The sequence below is a fragment of the Brachyistius frenatus genome, unplaced genomic scaffold, assembly GCF_029030835.1.
Source record: "Brachyistius frenatus isolate BFR_SWC_R1_liver_20210118 unplaced genomic scaffold, ASM2903083v1 Contig_1, whole genome shotgun sequence".
In the NCBI taxonomy this organism is placed as follows: domain Eukaryota; kingdom Metazoa; phylum Chordata; class Actinopteri; family Embiotocidae; genus Brachyistius; species Brachyistius frenatus.
In genome coordinates this window covers 4,687,154-4,705,902 of record NW_027210600.1, presented here as the reverse complement: position 1 = coordinate 4,705,902, position 18,749 = coordinate 4,687,154, and the positions used below count along the sequence as shown (strand labels likewise).

The 18,749-nt window shown below is 41.6% G+C and overlaps 2 protein-coding genes across 2 annotated transcripts; both read left to right on the top strand.

Moving 5' to 3' along the window:
- The first annotated feature begins 2,447 nt into the window (after positions 1-2,447).
- LOC138616419 (uncharacterized) lies at positions 2,448-3,990 on the top strand. Its single transcript, XM_069690702.1, has 2 exons — positions 2,448-3,752; positions 3,883-3,990. Exons 1-2 carry the CDS (start codon positions 2,448-2,450, stop codon positions 3,988-3,990), a joined length of 1,413 nt encoding a protein of 470 aa, XP_069546803.1.
- Positions 3,891-17,874, top strand: gmps (guanine monophosphate synthase). Its single transcript, XM_069704950.1, has 16 exons — positions 3,891-4,182; positions 6,199-6,371; positions 6,498-6,612; positions 7,069-7,166; positions 8,413-8,516; positions 8,847-9,040; positions 9,790-9,955; positions 10,222-10,373; positions 10,573-10,746; positions 11,255-11,360; positions 11,608-11,723; positions 13,157-13,282; positions 14,146-14,261; positions 14,378-14,508; positions 15,459-15,631; positions 15,814-17,874. The coding sequence occupies exons 1-16, from the start codon at positions 4,156-4,158 to the stop codon at positions 15,913-15,915; spliced, it is 2,073 nt and encodes a 690-aa protein (XP_069561051.1). The 5' UTR covers positions 3,891-4,155; the 3' UTR covers positions 15,916-17,874.
- Positions 17,875-18,749: the final 875 nt, after the last annotated feature.

Sequence of the window (18,749 nt, the reverse complement as noted above, 5' to 3'; positions counted from 1 at the left end):
GCACAAATGGATGTCTTGTGGAAGGGCCTTGTGTCAAAATATACATGGTGTATATTCCTTAAACTACCTGCCCGAAACCAAAGGTCAACAGGGTACACGGGGTCATTTTATCCTCAAATAGATTAATCCAACCATGCTAATGATAAATTTATCTAAGCAGTAAATCAACCAAATCAGAAGTACTGTTGCTATGGTTATTGTTGATAGTCTTTGTGCACTGATGCACATGATGGTTAAAGTCTGACTGGTTTTAAATGACACACTGGCCTACCAACCAATCAGAAAATAATATTTTCCCTGACAATGCTAATGGATATCTAAGCTGTAAAATGTTGTTTATTATATTTTCCACAGGATGGCGCTGGTATCATCCCATCTATGTATCATGACCCATGTGGTTGTCAGTTTAATGCACCTTAAAATGTCTTAACATCTCATGATAAGCATGTTTTCTTTTTTCTTTTTTTTTGTGTGTGAATCCTGTGGAAAACTTCTTAGCAGTGCTTGACAAAGTTTTTTCTGTCAAGTCCCCATTATGAAATCCTGGAAAAAGGTTCTTCAGTTTGTGATATCTTGGTAGAATGAGAGCAGTCCTCTTTGTTGTTTCTGATAAATTACATTATAGCAGACATCTGATTGGTCACAGCAGGAAATGCGGAGGGAGGACTAATGATGGCTCTCTTCCAGCAATTATTGTGTTGCAATGCAACACATAACCTTCTACTAATTTAATTACTGTATCTTTCTTTTCAAGTTAAGTTTTTACCACACATTCCCCTTATGTTTGCCCCTCTCATGGTGAAAACTATTCCCCTCCTACTTCTGTAAACTAACTTCTCTGATACGTTGTCGGGGTATTTTTAAACTGGGTAATTTTATAGCCTATTCCTAAAAAAGATATCCATGATTAAGGGTAACTTAAGACAAACTTTCTTAGCATGAAGTAGAATTTGATAGGGTGTTTATCTGACTGTTGGATTTTGTGTCTTTGCTCTGACACTCTTCTTTAACTTTCAAAGAGTGGCACATTGAAGGTTTCTGAGAGCATGTAAAAATTCTTTATGAAGATAATATGCATGCATCTACCTTATTATTGGCCAAATCAAGACAGAAATGTCAATGGCCAGGTGAAAAATGAGCCTCAATGTAACTTCTGTCATAAATATGTCTGAAAAGGATGATGGGATAAAGAAAAGTCCTCAGTGTAACACCTGGAACAAACTGTGCAGTATATGTGTTAAAGTACAAAGACCTCCTCTCACATACTTGCTGCTTCTGCCTGGCAGTCTGAAGAGTAAACACTAGTTATACTCGGAGAAACTTTTTGCGCTAGAACATAGTTGGCAATAAAAGAGCAGGCCTATTTTAGTCTAAAACTAAAAATAATGTAGGCGTACTTCATTTGTTATAGCTCCATCACCGGAGAAGCAAAAACAGACTTTGGCCTGTGTGTTTGTTTTTTTTAAACAAACATTTTCTCATTGGAATCTGTAGAGAATATATTTTGATGTTCTCATCCACAGTTTTGCCTTGAGAAACTGATTTGTCTAGTGTGGTGAGGACAAAAATAAGATAAAAATAAAAGCATTTAAAGATGTATGTGGTTAGTATATATCTCTATGTATATGTATATATATAAAATAAAAATAAAAGCATTTAAGGATGTATGTGGTTAGTATACATCTCTATGTATATGTATGTATATATATATATATATGTATAAAAATAAAAGCATTTAAGGATGTATATGGTTAGTATATATCTCTATGTATATATATAAAAATAAAAGCATTTAAGGATGTATATGGTTAGTATATATCTCTATGTATATGTATATATATAAAATAAAAAATAAAAGCATTTAAGGATGTATGTGGTTAGTATATATCTCTATGTATATATATATATATAAAATAAAAATAAAAGCATTTAAGGATTATGTGGTTAGTATATATCTCTATGTATATGTATGTATATATATATAAAAATAAAAGCATTTAAGGATGTATATGGTTAGTATATATCTCTATGTATATGTATATATATAAAATAAAAAATAAAAGCATTTAAGGATGTATGTGGTTAGTATATATCTCTATGTATACATATATATAAAATAAAAATAAAAGCATTTAAGGATGTATGTGGTTAGTATATATCTCTATGTATATGTATGTATATATATATGTATATATATATATAAAAATAAAAGCATTTAAGGATGTATATGGTTAGTATATATCTCTATGTATATGTATATATATATATAAAAAATAAAAGCATTTAAGGATGTATGTGGTTAGTATATATCTCTATGTATATATATATAGGCTCCTTAGATGTATAATCCACAAGCCCTTTGTTCTCCATGGATCCCTCACTCTTAATACTTAGTGGTCCAGCCAAAAATGAATTACATGCGTATTTAAAAGCTTAATAAAATAGGAATGAGTCCAGTCCTACAAAGACCAGTCCTCCAAAGACCAAAGACCAGTCCTACAAAGACCAGTCCTCCAAAGACCAGTCCTAAAAAGACCAGTCCTCCAAAGACCAGTCCTCCAAAGACCAGTCCTCCAAAGACCAGTCCTACAAAGACCAGTCCTCCAAAGACCAGTCCTAAAAAGACCAGTCCTCCAAAGACCAGTCCTCCAAAGACCAGTCCTCCAAAGACCAGTCCTACAAAGACCAATCCTACAAAAAACAGTCCTACAAAGACCAAAGACCAGTCCTACAAAGACCAGTCCTCCAAAGACCAAAGACCAGTCCTACAAAGACCAGTCCTACAAAAAACAGTCCTCCAAAGACCAAAGACCAGTCCTACAAAGACCAGTCCTCCAAAGACCAAAGACCAGTCCTACAAAGACCAGTCCTACAAAAAACAGTCCTCCAAAGACCAAAGACCAGTCCTACAAAGACCAGTCCTCCAAAGACCAGTCCTCCAAAGACCAGTCCTACAAAGACAAGTCCTACAAAGACCAGTCCTCCAAAGACCAGTCCTACAAAGACCAAAGACCAGTCCTCCAAAGACCAGTCCTCCAAAGGCCAGTCCTCCAAAGACCAGTCCTACAAAGACCAGTCCTCCAAAGACCAAAGACCAGTCCTACAAAGACCAGTCCTCCAAAGACCAAAGACTAGTCCTACAAAGACCAGTCCTACAAAAAACAGTCCTCCAAAGACCAAAGACCAGTCCTACAAAGACCAGTCCTCCAAAGACCAAAGACCAGTCCTACAAAGACCAGTCCTACAAAAAACAGTCCTCCAAAGACCAAAGACCAGTCCTACAAAGACCAGTCCTCCAAAGACCAGTCCTCCAAAGACCAGTCCTACAAAGACCAGTCCTCCAAAGACCAGTCCTCCAAAGACCAATCCTACAAAGACCAAAGACCAGTCCTCCAAAGACCAGTCCTACAAAGACAAGACCTCCAAAGGCCAGTCCTCCAAAGACCAGTCCTACAAAGACCAGTCCTCCAAAGACCAAAGACCAGTCCTCCAAAGACCAGTCCTACAAAGACAAGTCCTACAAAGACCAGTCCTCCAAAGACCAGTCCTACAAAGACCAAAGACCAGTCCTCCAAAGACCAGTCCTCCAAAGGCCAGTCCTCCAAAGACCAGTCCTCCAAAGACCAAAGACCAGTCCTACAAAGACCAGTCCTCCAAAGACCAGTCCTCCAAAGACCAAAGACCAGTCCTCCAAAGACCAGTCCTCCAAAGACCAGTCCTACAAAGACCAGTCCTACAAAGACCAAAGACCAGTCCTCCAAAGACCAGTCCTCCAAAGACCAGTCCTACAAAGACCAGTCCCCCCACGGGGCCCCTTTCTGTTTTTTTTTTTTTTTTTTTTTTGGTGTGAATTTAACTTTGCGCTCCACCCATAAAACACAGACATGTTTATTTAGCTCCACCAGTGAAAGTTGTCCCCAGTCCAGCCCGGAGGAGGAGGAGAAGAAGAAGGAGGAGGAGAAAGAGGAGGAGGAGAAGAGGAGTCCGTGACATCTTCAAACACCCGACGAGCTAGTTTCGCTTTTCCCAACAGCAGTCGGCGCGCCGAGCCGGCAGCTAGCAGCAGGTCTCTCTCTCTCTCTCTCTCTCTCTCTGTCCGGGACACCGAGGCGACGAGGAGCTTCAGTCCTCCAGCAGCAGCAGCAGCACACCTCCATGGCTCTGTGCAACGGAGACAGCAAGGTGAGCGCTTCTCTCCGGTACCGGGAGGAGGAGGAGGAGGAGGAGGTGGAGGGAGAGCCCGGCACCCCGGATGGTTGTAACAGGGGCCTGTGTGTGTGTGTGTGTGTGTGTGGGGGGGGGTTGTGGATCCTGAACCGAGATGAGGAGCAATGAGGAGCAGCAGTGAGGAGGAGCAGTGAGGAGGAGCAGTGAGCCTGTTGCAGGATTCAAACGAGCAGCTCGTAGCTGCTAATTAGCCGGATGTAATGTTTTCATGGTGTTTAGCCTCAAACATCTTTTCTGTTATGTCGCCACCAAACGTGGTTATTTTAATCTTTATATGGTGGATCTCCTCCTCATCTCCTCCTCCTCCTCATCTCCTCCTCCTCCTCCCCCCAAAGACCCTTCAGCTCCGAGCACCGCGTGGGTTTTAGCCTAGCGCTGCTAACATGCTAACGTGCTAACGACCATGTTTATTCTGTCGGGGCGCTAGCTCGCTACATAGCAACTACGTTAGCTAGTTGTAGCCGGCTAGTCAGACTTTACTGAGTTCTGACAGAAGAAACATTTGGTCTTTTTTATTTGGAGAAAGATGAACTTGATCCTGTTGGTCAACTTCATGTGTTTCACACGACGTCAGCTGTCAGCCTGCTAACGTCGTCACTAAGCTAGTAGGAGCCAACTTGCGGTGTGACAACAAAACTACAACTACAAAACTACAACAACTAAACTACAACTACAAAACTACAACTACAAAACTACAACAACTAAACTACAACAACGAAACTACAACTACAAAACTACAACAACGAAACTACAACTACAAAACTACAACAACGAAACTACAACTACTGCAACTACAACTACTACTACAATTACAGCTACTACTACTACAACTACTACTACACCAACTGCAACTACAACAACTAAACTACAACAACTAAACTACAACAACTGCAACTACTACAACTAAACTACAACAACAAAACTACAACAACTGCAACTACTACAACTAAACTACAACAACAAAACTACAACAACTAAACTACAACTACAAAACTACAACAACAAAACTACAACAACTAAACTACAACTACAAAACTACTACAACTACTACAACAACAACTACTACTACAACTACTACACCAACTGCAACTACAACAACTGCAACTACAACTACTACTACTACAACTACAACAACTGCAACAACAGCAACTACAACAACTACTATTACTACTACAACAACTACTACTACAACAACTACAATTACTACTACAATTACTACTACTACTGGTATCAGCTGATCTAGTAAAGCTCGCTCTGAAACGATGGGGCATTTTTCTTGTTATTATCCTGCTTCATCTCCCGTCGTCACCGAAATTGTGTTTTAAGGGTTATCTCCTATCTCCTATCCTATCTCCTATATCCTATCTCCTATATCCTAGGTGGTGGGAAACCCAAATTAGTTTGCACTAACTACGTGGGCTCGTGTTTCTCTTCTTGCTGCACATGTTTCCCCGGTTTAGTCTGTGATCACTCTGGTTCTGGGACAAAACCTTTTTTGTTTCTCAAAGTCGCAGCCGTGTAAATGACAAACGTACAGAGGTGTGTCGAGGTGTTGGACCGAACCGGTGAAACCTGCTCAGAGGTGGACGGGTCCTCGCTGATAACCGGGGACGAACTTGTGGGTTTCATGTGATCTGTGCTGACGGGTTTAATTATCTTAGCAAGTTTCACAAGACCGGCTGTTTGTCTGCGTTCCAGCTCACATGTCGGTAATCACGTCGGGCCCGGTGGGATCACGTGTGTCCGCGGAGAGGTCAGACGCAGAGCACGAAAGAATTGGTTCCCAACTCTTTGTGTGATCGTGTCCTGAATCCTCCACATCTGCTTCGGGATGCCTCTTTGCATCAGGGAAATCTTCACGGTTCCACTTCGGACTGCGTTTTCTGAGCAAAGACTCGCATGTAAAGAACACGATAAGATGATGTATTTTTTTAATTAATTAATTTATTTTTTCTAAACGCCTGTCCACAGCTGGAGATCAACAGCGCGGAGCAGAATGGGTCATGCGAGGGGGCGGTGGCGATCCTGGACGCAGGGGCCCAGTATGGGAAAGTGATTGACAGACGTGTGCGAGAGCTGTGTGTACGTTCGGAGATCCTCCCCTTGGAGACCCCGGCCTTCGCTATCAGAGAACAGGGCTACAGGTGAGAATGAGAAACGCATCGTTTTAGGCCTCTTGGCATTTGTACGACTCTATTCTGTCAATATTAAAGAGTTAAAGGTGCGACACTGACTTGATTGTTTTCTCTCCTTTTCCCCCACACCTGTAGGGCTATCATTATTTCAGGAGGTCCTGCCTCTGTGTATGCAGAAGACGCCCCCTGGTTCGACCCTGCTATATTCACTATAGGAAAGCCTGTCCTCGGGATCTGCTATGGGATGCAGGTATCTGTATTATGCATGTATACACACAATAAAAAAAGAAAACAGACGGTAGGATTTTTTTGTTTTTTTGTTTTTTGTGATCAGCCAAACCATTCTTCTTCCGCAAAAGCTTTTATTCATAGAAACATTTGTGTTACACAAATTGCCTCTGAGTAGCGGCACATTACTACCCCTCAGCTCTCCTGTGCCTCTTCAAGGGTACTTTGACACCGGCCAAGGAAGACGAGAGTCTTACTCACTCATTTTGCAGCTAGCTGGAAAATTAAAACCGGCATCTTCTCGAGCACCTTTCTGCACACTGTAGGCACGTTTATAATCACTTGAAATCGTACTGTAACAAAGTCTGTGTCCATGCGTTAACTCTGCTGTGTGTGTGTGTGTGTGTGTGTGTGTGTGTGTGTGTGTGTGTGTGTGTGTGTGTGTGTGTGTGTGTGTGTGTGTGTGTGTGTGTTACAGATGATGAATAAAGTTTTTGGCGGCACAGTCCACAAAAAGAGTGTAAGGGAGGATGGGGTGTTCAGTATCGGGCTGGACAACACTTGTTCTCTTTTCAGGTACGGTGAACAGCAAGAGGTTTTTTGTGTGTTTTTATGTCATATATATATATATATATATATATATATATATATATATATATATATATATATATATACGTGCGAGTATAATGATTGTTTTCATACTTAAACTTTGTCACTGGGGATTGAACATACAGACCTACTCGGTGCAAGAACAGCATGGATGAACACACAGTGTAGAAAGAAATTGTATCCTCTGGAGGCATTATCGCTTTAACAACAAACAAGGTGTGGGTGATGAAGCCATTTTTTTTTTTCCTTCTCTAATTGACCAACACCATCCCTTCATCTGGTGTTTGCCAGTGCATGCTGCGGCTGGAGGATGGAGTTTGTTGTGTATTTTCAAAACTTGAATATTTTTGCTGACTGCTAAAGCCTTTAATTGGATCATTCATTTTATCTACATGGAAAGTGTTGCGGTCCACAGTGGACCGCTGCAGGTGAACTCCTTTCTGCAGTTGTTAGTTGCTGACCGAAGCTTCATGTTCTCACACTGTATTCTGCAAGGCATCAGTTTCTGTGGCCTGATCAGGAATTTCAGTGGATTTCTATTGCACAAGCCTCTGCACAATCATATACAATATATTCAACAGAATATGGAGCCCAGTAGTGTGTGTGTGTGTGTGTGTGTGTGTGTGTGTGTGTGTGTGTGTGTGTGTGTGTGTGTGTGTGCGCAACCTCTGATGGCACATTGTTGGGCTTTTAGAGAGTAATTATTTTTGTAACATTTGACACCTTCAATGTTGGTCAGCTAGAAACAGAAACACTTATTTTGTTAATATAAATCAGCAAGAAAATCCGTTTGCAATTTACTGTATTAATCTTGTGGCAATTTAAACTGCTGTACTGTAAAACCCCAAAAATGAACTTCTGTGCGGGTGACCATGCAGTGCTGTCCCTTGTCCCGAGTAAATGAGGACAAAGTGTTGCAGACGGTGTGGAAAAACACGACTGCTGCCCAACTGCTTTGTCCCAGTGCCATATTTACTACATAAACTGCAGAAGCATTAATATAAACTGCAGAAGCATTACAGCGGTCCTATAGTTCTCCTGGTTATTACACAAATACTTGTAAAGTCTAAAAAGAAAGGCTGCCGTCATTTATTACTGTCTGCTCTGCACATTTAACCCACTTAAAACTGTAACTGTATACATATAACTACCATATAAATGAACACTATGTAGCTTCCTCTTACGTCTTTGTGTGCGTGTCTTATCTTATCAGAGGCCTTCAGAAGGAGGAACTGGTCCTGCTGACCCATGGAGACAGTGTGGACAAAGTGGCCGATGGCTTTAAAGTGGTGGCCCAATCAGGGAGCATCATTGCTGGTGAGCAGCGCACGAGAGAGGCTGCAGTGTGTCCCCGGTTAACATCATCTAAAACTAGATTGGGGTCATAGACTATTGCGCAAGTTGTAAAAAAAAAAAAAAGTGCATTTTTTTTTTTTTTAAACATTAGAAGACTTCAGGCTGTATTCGTGTATTTACATGTGACAGCCTATGTGAGAGATGCTGTATTTTGAGTAGTAAAGTTGTTTCGCCTGTCTGAAATCATCCTTTTGGCTCATGTTAATCCTAGTTTTGTACAAATGTAATCTGTACAAGTAGCATTAAGAGAGGATGTTAACAGTCCACTCATCACATCTGCTTTTCTACCAGGGGTCGCTAACGAACAGAAGAAGCTGTACGGGACACAGTTTCACCCCGAGGTCGACTTAACGGAGCGGGGCACGGAGATGCTGCGCAACTTCCTGTTTGAAATCGCAGGATGCACGAGTAACTTCACTGTACAGAACCGCCAACAGGCCTGCATCAATGAAATCCGAGAAAAAGTGGACAAGTCTAAAGTGCTGGTGAGTGAGGCTGGTCAAAGAGTTTGTTATTATCCTAACCCGTTTTTAGGACAGAGTCACGACCTTAAAAATCCAAGAAATCTGAGGAGGGTGTTGTCTTGACACATTTGATCTTATTATGGGAGATAATTTGACAAAAAAAAAAAAATCTGAAGCCTGAGTAAGTGTGAAGTGCGGTAGCCGCTCAAGAAATGGTGACGGCGGCAGCAGCCGTGGTGGGAAGTTAAGTAGAACCAATTAAACTCTCAAATTAAACCCTGTTCTATCTGGAAAGAGGTAGTCGACTCCCCGAGCGGCTTCAAAGTGGGCTTCATCTCAGGGGAGTGTGAAAGCGATAAATGAATGTGGGAGAACGGGCTGGAAGCACAGCATTTCTACTGTTTCATGCTCCTCAAGTAGAGTCCGCGAGATCCATTTATCACTATCTGTTCCTGTACTCTGATTCTGCTGTAGCTTGTTCCTGCAGCGATTATGGGTATTTTGGATGACTCCCAGGAGCTGGTCTTCAGCTAATTAAATGTAAAGCAGTGTCACGGCTGTAATCATCTCTTCAATTGACTTTATATTTTACAGCCTGCCAACACATGAAACACCAGATGTGTGTATGGCTACGGAAGTGAGAAGCTAAAAATACTCGTACACAGTTGATTTAATGGAAAACCTGTGATGAACCTGTTGTTCAGATTCTGATTGGATCCCAGTCCGGCAGATGTCGCCTCTAAAGATGCTGTTTCTGATGATCTCCTCAGGTGCTACTGAGTGGTGGAGTAGACTCGACAGTTTGCACAGCCCTCCTCAACAAGGCTCTGAACCAGGACCAGGTGATAGCAGTTCACATCGACAACGGCTTCATGAGAAAGAGAGAGAGTCAGAGTGTGGAGGAGGCCCTCACCAAGCTGGGCATCAAACTCAAGGGTAACGCCCAAAGTCCTGCTAGTCCTGTGATACAACGTTGCTGCAGAAGTTACTAGGTCCTCCTAATGAAGAGAAATAAGACATTTATTTGTTCTTCTTTTATTGCACTTTATATTGTTATTCCATAACTACTTGTCTTTATTTTTGACAGTTTTGGACGAAATTGGTGATGAAAATTTGTTCGGCGACAGAACTATCACAACATCGTACTTACTTTCTGCTGTATGTATCTGCCTTTCTCCTCTCAAATATGTTGCATCCTTCAGTGGTAAATGCAGCACACACCTTCTACAATGGAACGACAACCCTTCCCATCTCTGAGGAGGACAGGACGCCACGGAAACGCATCAGCAAGACCCTGAATATGACCACCAACCCCGAGGAGAAAAGGAAAATCATCGGAGACACGTTTGTCAAAGTGAGTTCTGGCCTTTTAAGTCATTCTGTTATGGAAATAATACATTTTTATTTGGACTACACTTGTAATTGAACGTGCCGGCTTATTAACAAATGACCAACAACATGTTGCACATTGTCAGTTTGGCTGAATTCTTCGATACAAATTAGTTTGCATCAGTCAGTTTAATCTGCCTTTGTGAATTGTGTTTCTCCCACAGGTGGCAAACGAAGTGATCGGAGAGATGAATCTGAAGCCGGAGGAGGTTTTACTGGCCCAGGGTACCTTGAGGCCCGATCTCATCGAGAGTGCCTGTCCTCTCGCCAGCGGCAAAGCCGAGGTCATCAAAACACACCACAACGACACCGAGCTGATCCGCAAGCTCCGAGATGAGGTACACGTGCAGACACAAAACGCTAACCTGTTCGATTTCTTTGATTCATAAAGCCGCTTCAGAGTGCAGTTATTCTATTCAGTGAAGTGGGTACATCGATCAGCTGACAGTCAAGCGCGTCGGTCGCAGAAACTTTTAATTTATGCAAAGATTCTGTCGAGTGCCGTCGCCCGTAGTGAACTAAATTCACTGTGATCATAACTAAACATGCCGCAGGACCTCTGTGGCCAACCAGACTGTTCGACTGCTGTTGCAGTTTGGAGCAGACCTGAACGTCGCAAAAACATTCACATGTATTACACCAGAATTCAGAGGAGCTTCGGTGTCGGACATTTCATTCTTTGTCTTATTAAATGGTTATCGACTGTTTTAGGCGCTGCCGTTGTTTCGCTCAGCCCTTTCGCATAAATGCACAACTATGCAACACCTCGGCATGTATCCCTCCCTCCCTCCCTCCCTCCCTCCTCCACTGTAGCACTGCTGATTCCACTCCTTTGTAATCCTCCAGGGAAAAGTAATTGAACCACTGAAAGATTTCCATAAAGATGAGGTCCGAGCGCTGGGGAGGGAGCTGGGCCTGCCAGAGGAGATTGTCTCTCGGCATCCTTTCCCTGGCAAGTACATAAACAACCACTGCTTGTGATGTGACTGCTCTGACTCACCTTTACAAAACGTATAAGGTTTGCTGATATTGTTTCGTTGTCTCTCTCGGCTAGCGTCTTCCCGCTTCATCAGCCTCCTCTCCATCATGCACCTGGTTACTTCATCAATCAGTCAAAGCTGTGCTGCTTTTTAACAAATCACCATGTGTATATCTGCCAATCTCTCTCTCTCTCTCTCTCTCTCTCTCTCTCTCTTTAGGTCCCGGTTTGTCCATCAGAGTGATTTGTGCAGAGGAGCCTTACATCTGTAAGGATTTTGCTGAAACAAACAACATCCTCAAAATTGTTACGGACTTCTCTGCGAGTGTCAAAAAGGTCAGTGAAGTACAGAAGAATCGAATGACTGATGTCTGTCAGTGTAACTGCTTTCTAATTCATTTCATTCCATCTGAAGGCAAGATATTAATCACGGGGCACGTCTGACATCCTCTTTTCTTTTTCTTCTGCAAAGTTTGGATGACGACCCTCCACACATAGTTCAGACCGAATCGATGCGCCGGTGGTTGTACTGAAGCGTGCGCATTCTTGAGTTTAATCACGGATGACGGAAAACACTCCCCTGAGTTAGAGTTGTTGTTTTTTTTAAATTTTTTATGTCAGATATTCAAGGTCCACAGATCCAAACAAATCAAAGACGGATGCAGGGCAAAACTCTACAAGTGTTTTCAGTGAATCAACACGTTACAAATAATGTGTAACATGTTGAGCTTCTGTACTTCAGAAGCCTGAGAAGTAAACCAGCTTCAAAGCATCACAAGCTACCGTTGACGAATGTGGTCATTTTAAAATGCTGTATGAACATAAACGGTGCATCGGCCGGCTCATTTATTACTGTGACTTGATCTATCAGCAACTTTGTCAGATGCTGTTTCATCTAAGAAATAAACTCGGAACAGTCACAGCATCAAGCAGTACAGATGCTCATAAAGAAACGGTTAAGTGAAAGCTGCCTACGCACAAAATGAGAGGACATCCGTCTGCGTTTGTTCTGCCTGGTTTAATTATGGAGTTAATATATAATAATAATAATATTAATAATTAATATTGCATAATATTAAAAATATATAAACAAATTATTATTAAAAAACCCACCATTATTATTAATAATAATAATAATGTGCAGCCTCTGCTGGCTGGTTGGTCACATTGGAGTGACTGCTAAATAACTGGGATCATTTATAAAATATTCTGTGTAGTTGGTTTATGGTTTCCTGTGTTTCATTTAGCTACTAAATGGTAAATGGTCTGCACTTGTATAGCACTTCATCGCCTTTGCAGTCTGAAAGCACTTTACACTTTTTCCCCATTAACCCATTCACACACGCATGAAACACTAATCGAGCTCCCATGCAAGGGGGAGGGGGACTTTTTTTTTTAAATTTTTTTCAGATCACCCTGAAATCTCAATCTTTAATCTCAAATGGAGAACTTGTATGTGGTCAGATGAAAGATCAACAAAACAAGTTGGCCTTCATGTGTTGGCTGCTCGTTGTCTGACAGCACAAAATAAGGCCTCATCATGAGGAACAGTTGTACATGCAAGGTTTCAAAGTTAAAGTATGTTATGGATCTGGATTTTGTTGACAAAGCTGACTTGACTTGGTTTAAAAAATAAATTGGGGGCAGTGCAGGGAAACGTACATGTTTTCTAAAGTCACGCCTTCAAACTGCATTTGTCGGTATGAGGCTGGTTTCTGCCCCTTCCTCTCCACCTTTACAAGCTGCTTCTCTGTTCCTCCGGTCTCCAGCCCCACGCCTTGCTGCAGAGAGTCAAGTCGTGCATGTCGGATGAGGAGGAGGAGAAGCTCATGCAGATCACCAGCCTTCATTCACTCAATGCCTTCCTGCTGCCCATCAAAACTGTCGGCGTCCAGGTAAGGAGGTTGATCCAACAGTGCGTCAAAACTAATCAGTCACTCTGGGTTTGTTTGTTTTTTGGGGTTTTTTTTTTTTTTGGTCGTCTGTTGTCTGCCCTGTTTTCAGCAGCTTTAAGGTTGAGGTTTGTCTATTAATATCTTAATGATGGACTTTAGTTGCGTTACACTGAGCTTCTCTTCAGAGTAGAGTTACAGTCGTCCTGCTGAAGTGGCCTCTTGAAGGCCCAACTCTGAAGGAGTTTTACAGGTTTGTCTAATTATAGAGAAACTGTTTGGGAGATGTGAGCTGTTGCATATATGTAGGGAATCCTTGTGTACTCGGGAGGCAGACAGTGCGTGTCACCGGCTGTTTGTCTCTTGTTGAGCTGTAACTGAAATTTAGTGGTCAACCACAAACACACCCATACAGAGCTTCTCCAATTCTGTCCTCCTGGTTCTTCTTTCTCTCTTTTAGCAGAGGAAAGGGTGTGTTCGGTAGAAATATGACTCAAAGAGAAACCACTTTCCATTTGTTAAATCCTGACCCTTAGTGTTGGTTAGAAAGGAGGATGGTCATGACTGGCTTTCTCGCCCAGACGTTACATCCAGCCAGCCACGAGAGAAGTGTGTCTGTCACTTCCTGTTTGAAGCCAGCCAGTTTAAATTTGCTCTAAACCTCAGATTGAGGGGCAGATGGGAGACGAGACAAAAACAGGCAGCTTTATTTGCCTTTTGCTAAAAGTGGAAAGTTTATTTAACACACACACACAAAAAAAAAAAAAAACATTTTTTTTTTGTACTTGCACTTATGCTCTCACTGTATGTTTTGTAGCTTTGTAAAGACTTTATAGTAAAAACAGGATTTTCTGTCCGTGTCTCAGGGTGATTGCCGGTCCTACAGTTACGTTTGCGGCATCACAAGTAAAGAATCTCCACACTGGGAATCGCTCATGTTCCTGGCCAGACTCATCCCTCGCATGTGCCATAGCATCAATAGGTAAATCCACAAATCTGTCTGTCCTCGGTGATTAGAAAAACCTTACAATGTGTTGTTGACAATCACCTGGATACTTTACGAACCCATTCGTTCATTCATGTTTCTCCTCGTTCCAGAGTTGTGTATGTGTTTGGGTCCCACGTGAAGGAGCCACCAACAGACATTACTCCCACTTTCCTGACCACAGGTGTTCTGAGCGCGCTCAGACAGGCTGACTTTGTAGCTCATTCTATTCTTAGAGAGTCTGGTAAGTGTGTGTGTGTGTGTGTGTGTGTGTGTGTGTGTGTGTGTGTGTGTGTGTGTGTGTGTGTGTGTGTGTGTGTGTGTGTGTGTGTGTGTCATTTAAAGACCTGTGTTTTTGGGGATTACAAATGGGAAGGTGTTATGTGAACTTCAATAAATCAGAGACTAAAGTCTATACAAATATTTGAACTTGTTTGTAAACATGCAGTGGCATCACACAAAAATGAAGAAACAGTACACAATGTTCCTTGTGCACATTAAGACAAGTGCAGTGATTTATTCAGTTTCAACAGGAAGCCCGTAAAGTAATTCAGTCTCGACTCAAATGGGTGACCAAATACAAGAAAGATAAGAGACTAGCAGACATTTCTGAAATGTACCTTTTCTGGTGAGAGGAATTTGCTCTATTTTTATATATATATATATATATATATTTACATTAGTGAATAATCATCATAATGAATAAGCTTGTCATCTGGCAGTACGCATTAAAAATAATAACAACAAAAAAAAGGGTTGAATTTGAACATCATGTTTCTGTATGTTGACAGTTTTTGAATGGTCCCTTTCTAATATAGATCATGTTATGCAATTAATATCCATGTGTGCCAAATCCTATTTATCTACGCCCATCAATGTTTCAATGTGATGAATTCAAAACGTTTCTGCACATTCAAACCACAGCGAAGTTGTTTAGTTTGTTAGTGCACGGTACAAAATGCAAATGATGGACCAAGAAGACGCAGTAATATGATTACACCATCAGGAATTGGTTTATACAGTAAGACCACTGCTATCTGACTACCCACACAAAGATTTCTTTGACTATATCAATGATAGCACGAGTCGTTACACCGACCGTTTTCCCCAGTCCACCCATAAATAGAGAAATGATGACATTTGACGGAAAGAAACACTTACGCCAAACTTTCCTTTGCCTCCTTTGAACTTCAGGCTACTCCGGTAAGATCAGCCAGATGCCGGTGATCCTCACCCCTCTGCACTTTGACCGAGACCCTCTGCAAAAGCAGCCGTCCTGCCGGCGCTCCGTGGTGGTCCGCACCTTCATCACCAGCGACTTCATGACGGGCATCCCTGCCATGCCGGGCAACCATATCCCAGAGGAGGTACACCGGGGTTCAATGTCGACACTTGGGCTTTAACCAGATTTGGTGTCGTTACATCATCGTCATGGATACCTAACTTCTGTTTGGGGATTGAAAATGATCGAGTGTTATTGGAGCGAAGAGCACTTTTCTCTGTAGTTCAGTGTTTGAAGGGTCACGTGTCCTGTTGTCTGTCTCCTCAGGTGGTGCTGAAGATGGTAAATGAGATCAAGAAAATCCCGGGCATCTCCAGAGTCATGTACGATCTGACCTCCAAACCGCCCGCCACCACAGAGTGGGAATAAAAACACAACCCGTTTCCATACCGATAGGACACACACTCATACACAATGCACAAACACACTCATCAGAGAGGGCTGCTGAACTGCTCTCCTTTACTGTCCTTCCTCCTTTACTCCCCCCCCCCCCCTCCCACCTCCGTCCCCCCTCCGGCACCTCCACCTCCCTGTGTACCTCCCTCCCTCTCTTCAACATTCCCACGGAGGGCAGACTGTACTGTGACGGGCGCACGTACAACGGCGCCACTGCGCTGCTCTCCCCACCACTCCTCCCCGGTCTTAATATTTTTGGCGATAGGGGATTGATTCATGTCGGTTATTGATAATATATTGTAATTTTTGATTCATGTACAACAAAGTATTTCCTCGCTCCGATGAAATGGTCAATTGCTGCTTCCTTTCGTGACGTAAACCACGAAAGGCAAGCAGCGAGAAGCTGTGAGAGTTCAGTAACTGGACTTCCGTGCCTCAGGATGCTTTATAGGATCAGTAAAACACAACAAAAACAAGCAAAACAATAGTGTCATGAAAAGGAAAAAAAAAAAACAGCAGAAGTAGGAGTTTGAAAAAAAAAAAAAAAAAAAAGCTTTTTTTTTTTGTCCGATGTTTTTGTAGGTAAGAATGTTCTCAGCCTAAGACTATCCTCTCTGTTCATTTTCACTTTCTGCCTGTATACTGTGCTACGACGAAGGCTGTCTGAACAGACCGCCTCTGTGACCAATCGACTTTTTTTTTTTTTTAAAGCTTTTCGTTTTGCCAAAAGTAGAATATGACGTGATCTCTAACATTGTGGGTTCCTGACCATCTTCTCCAAGCTACATTTGTTTGACTAGAGCTGTTGACCTGTTGCTGTACCCATCACAGACAGACGGCAGTGCAGCCGAGGATAGCTTCAGTATAGTGGCTAAATGTGCAGCTGTGGAAGAGGCCGTGCGATGGGTAACTTTGTATGTGCCCGTTCTGTTGTTTTGGGGTTTTCTTTCGCGTGACCTGACCTGACCTTACCTGGACTCTTGGTGTTTCCAGAAAGGAGGATTCAACACCGTTTCTCCTCATGCTGCAATATGTATGCTTTTTATGATGATGATGATGAAGAAGAAGAAAAAGGCAAGAGGACTAATAACAAAATTATAAAGTACAGTAGAGTTTATAACCACATTGTGTCAATTGCTGTCGTCACGTCACCATGATTTGGCTGCTCTTTTGTGGTGCGGGGGCACTTTTTTTTTGGGGAGGGGGGCGCACATTTTGTCTTTTAAAACCCATGAAGTCTCTGTGGTTTAGCAACATAACGATTCATCCAGTGCGAACTTCACCGCAAGAGTGTCACTAGTGTCAAAGGTCATGTACTGTTTGTTGCCATCTCCAGCATCAGTTCACTGTGTCGCAGAAAGGCATTACTGCTTCTTTAAATTTCTGTTGTGTGCTGTCAGGACATCCAGCGTGTCACATAATCTCTAGTCCCGTCATTTAGACCTCAGTGAATACAGTGCTCGGGTTTTAACTGAGTTTTAAAAAGTGTATTGTACCGCATAGAGACATTTCACTTGTGTGATTCTCATGGCCTCCAGAGTTTGTTTTTGTGCCTCTCATCCCTCCATTAAATCCTTAACCTTTAGGGGCAAAGTGCTCCTGATGCAAAAATTCATGTTTTTCCTAACTCGTCTTAACAACTATTAGTGTTCCTCCCTCTGTTCAGCCTTGTGTATTTTACGTTACATATGTCTCCATAGAAAACGGCTAATAATAGACATATACTTTTGTAGTTGGATTTAATTGAAATATCAATAAGATTAAGTTATGCAATTCTATGTCTGATAATTTTTGTTTTGTTTTAAGTTTTGGTCAACAACGGTCATTCTCCTTAGTAATGTGCCTCAAACCAAGCCACTGCATGCAGTTTCAACTCTGACATTTGTACAATGGAAAACTGAGCTTTAATAAAGATCTCAATGTTGAAACTTCTCATGGCTATAACGAGCATCTTTTCTGCTTTTCCCCCCCATGTGTGTTTTAAAAAAAAAATAATCTTTCAGCATGTCAGAAAATTATACCTTCATTTGTAATATTAAAAATTTTCATAATTTTTTTTTTTTTAATCTTGCATAGTTTTTGAAGAGTTTTGCCTCAAATCCTCCCCGAGCTAAAAAGTTTGACAAAAAACACACTTGTTAATAATATACAGCCAAACCATGAATAAATATTGACCCACTACAATGGAAAGGCTGCAAATTACAGTTAATTGGCAGGAAATCTGATACTCCTTTTGAGAAATAATCAATTTCAGGAGTTACCTGGTAGCCAAGTGGTCACAGTCCATACCAGCAGTAAGTCCCTGGTTTGTTGATCTACTTTTTTATTGCCCAATAAAAGCATTAAAAGACCCAAAAGGTTAATAGTTGACTCAAAGGAGCTGTCATAATGCAGGTCAAAGTAGATGGTTTTTTTTGTTGCCTCCTTAAATATTCAAATGGAAGTAATTTTTTTTTAAAAAAAATTTTAAATTTTTTTTATAACCAAATGATAAATACGGAGTTGAAATAATTTTACCTACTTGCTTTCAGCCTTACATGTTTTTTTTGTTTTTTCCTCCATGAAACTTGAAGTCTCTGAGCTTTGAAAAATCTTCAATTTAGTAACATTCTTATATTTTTTAAATAGACAAGTGAAATAGGAAAAACAAAATCAACTGAAAAACGACTTTCTGCAGTGCCTGTTTGTCGGGATGCCTCTTTTTCCATGTAACTGCCTCCTTAAAAGTGTCTGCACAGAGCTGACCTTTGAAATGAGAGGTTTTGTGAGTACATTATTTATTCCTTGCAAAAGTCATCAGGATCACT

Bases quoted from the DNA above. Each gene is read 5' to 3' on its own strand.
- LOC138616419 (XM_069690702.1), top strand. From the start codon at position 2,448: ATGAGTCCAGTCCTACAAAGACCAGTCCTCCAAAGACCAAAGACCAGT. The intron at 3,753-3,882 runs GTCCTCCAAAGA...CATAAAACACAG, and splicing joins CCTACAAAGACCAAAGACCA to ACATGTTTATTTAGCTCCAC.
- gmps (XM_069704950.1), top strand. From the start codon at position 4,156: ATGGCTCTGTGCAACGGAGACAGCAAG. The intron at 8,517-8,846 runs GTGAGCAGCGCA...CTTTTCTACCAG, and splicing joins ATCAGGGAGCATCATTGCTG to GGGTCGCTAACGAACAGAAG. The intron at 15,632-15,813 runs GTACACCGGGGT...CTGTCTCCTCAG, and splicing joins GCAACCATATCCCAGAGGAG to GTGGTGCTGAAGATGGTAAA.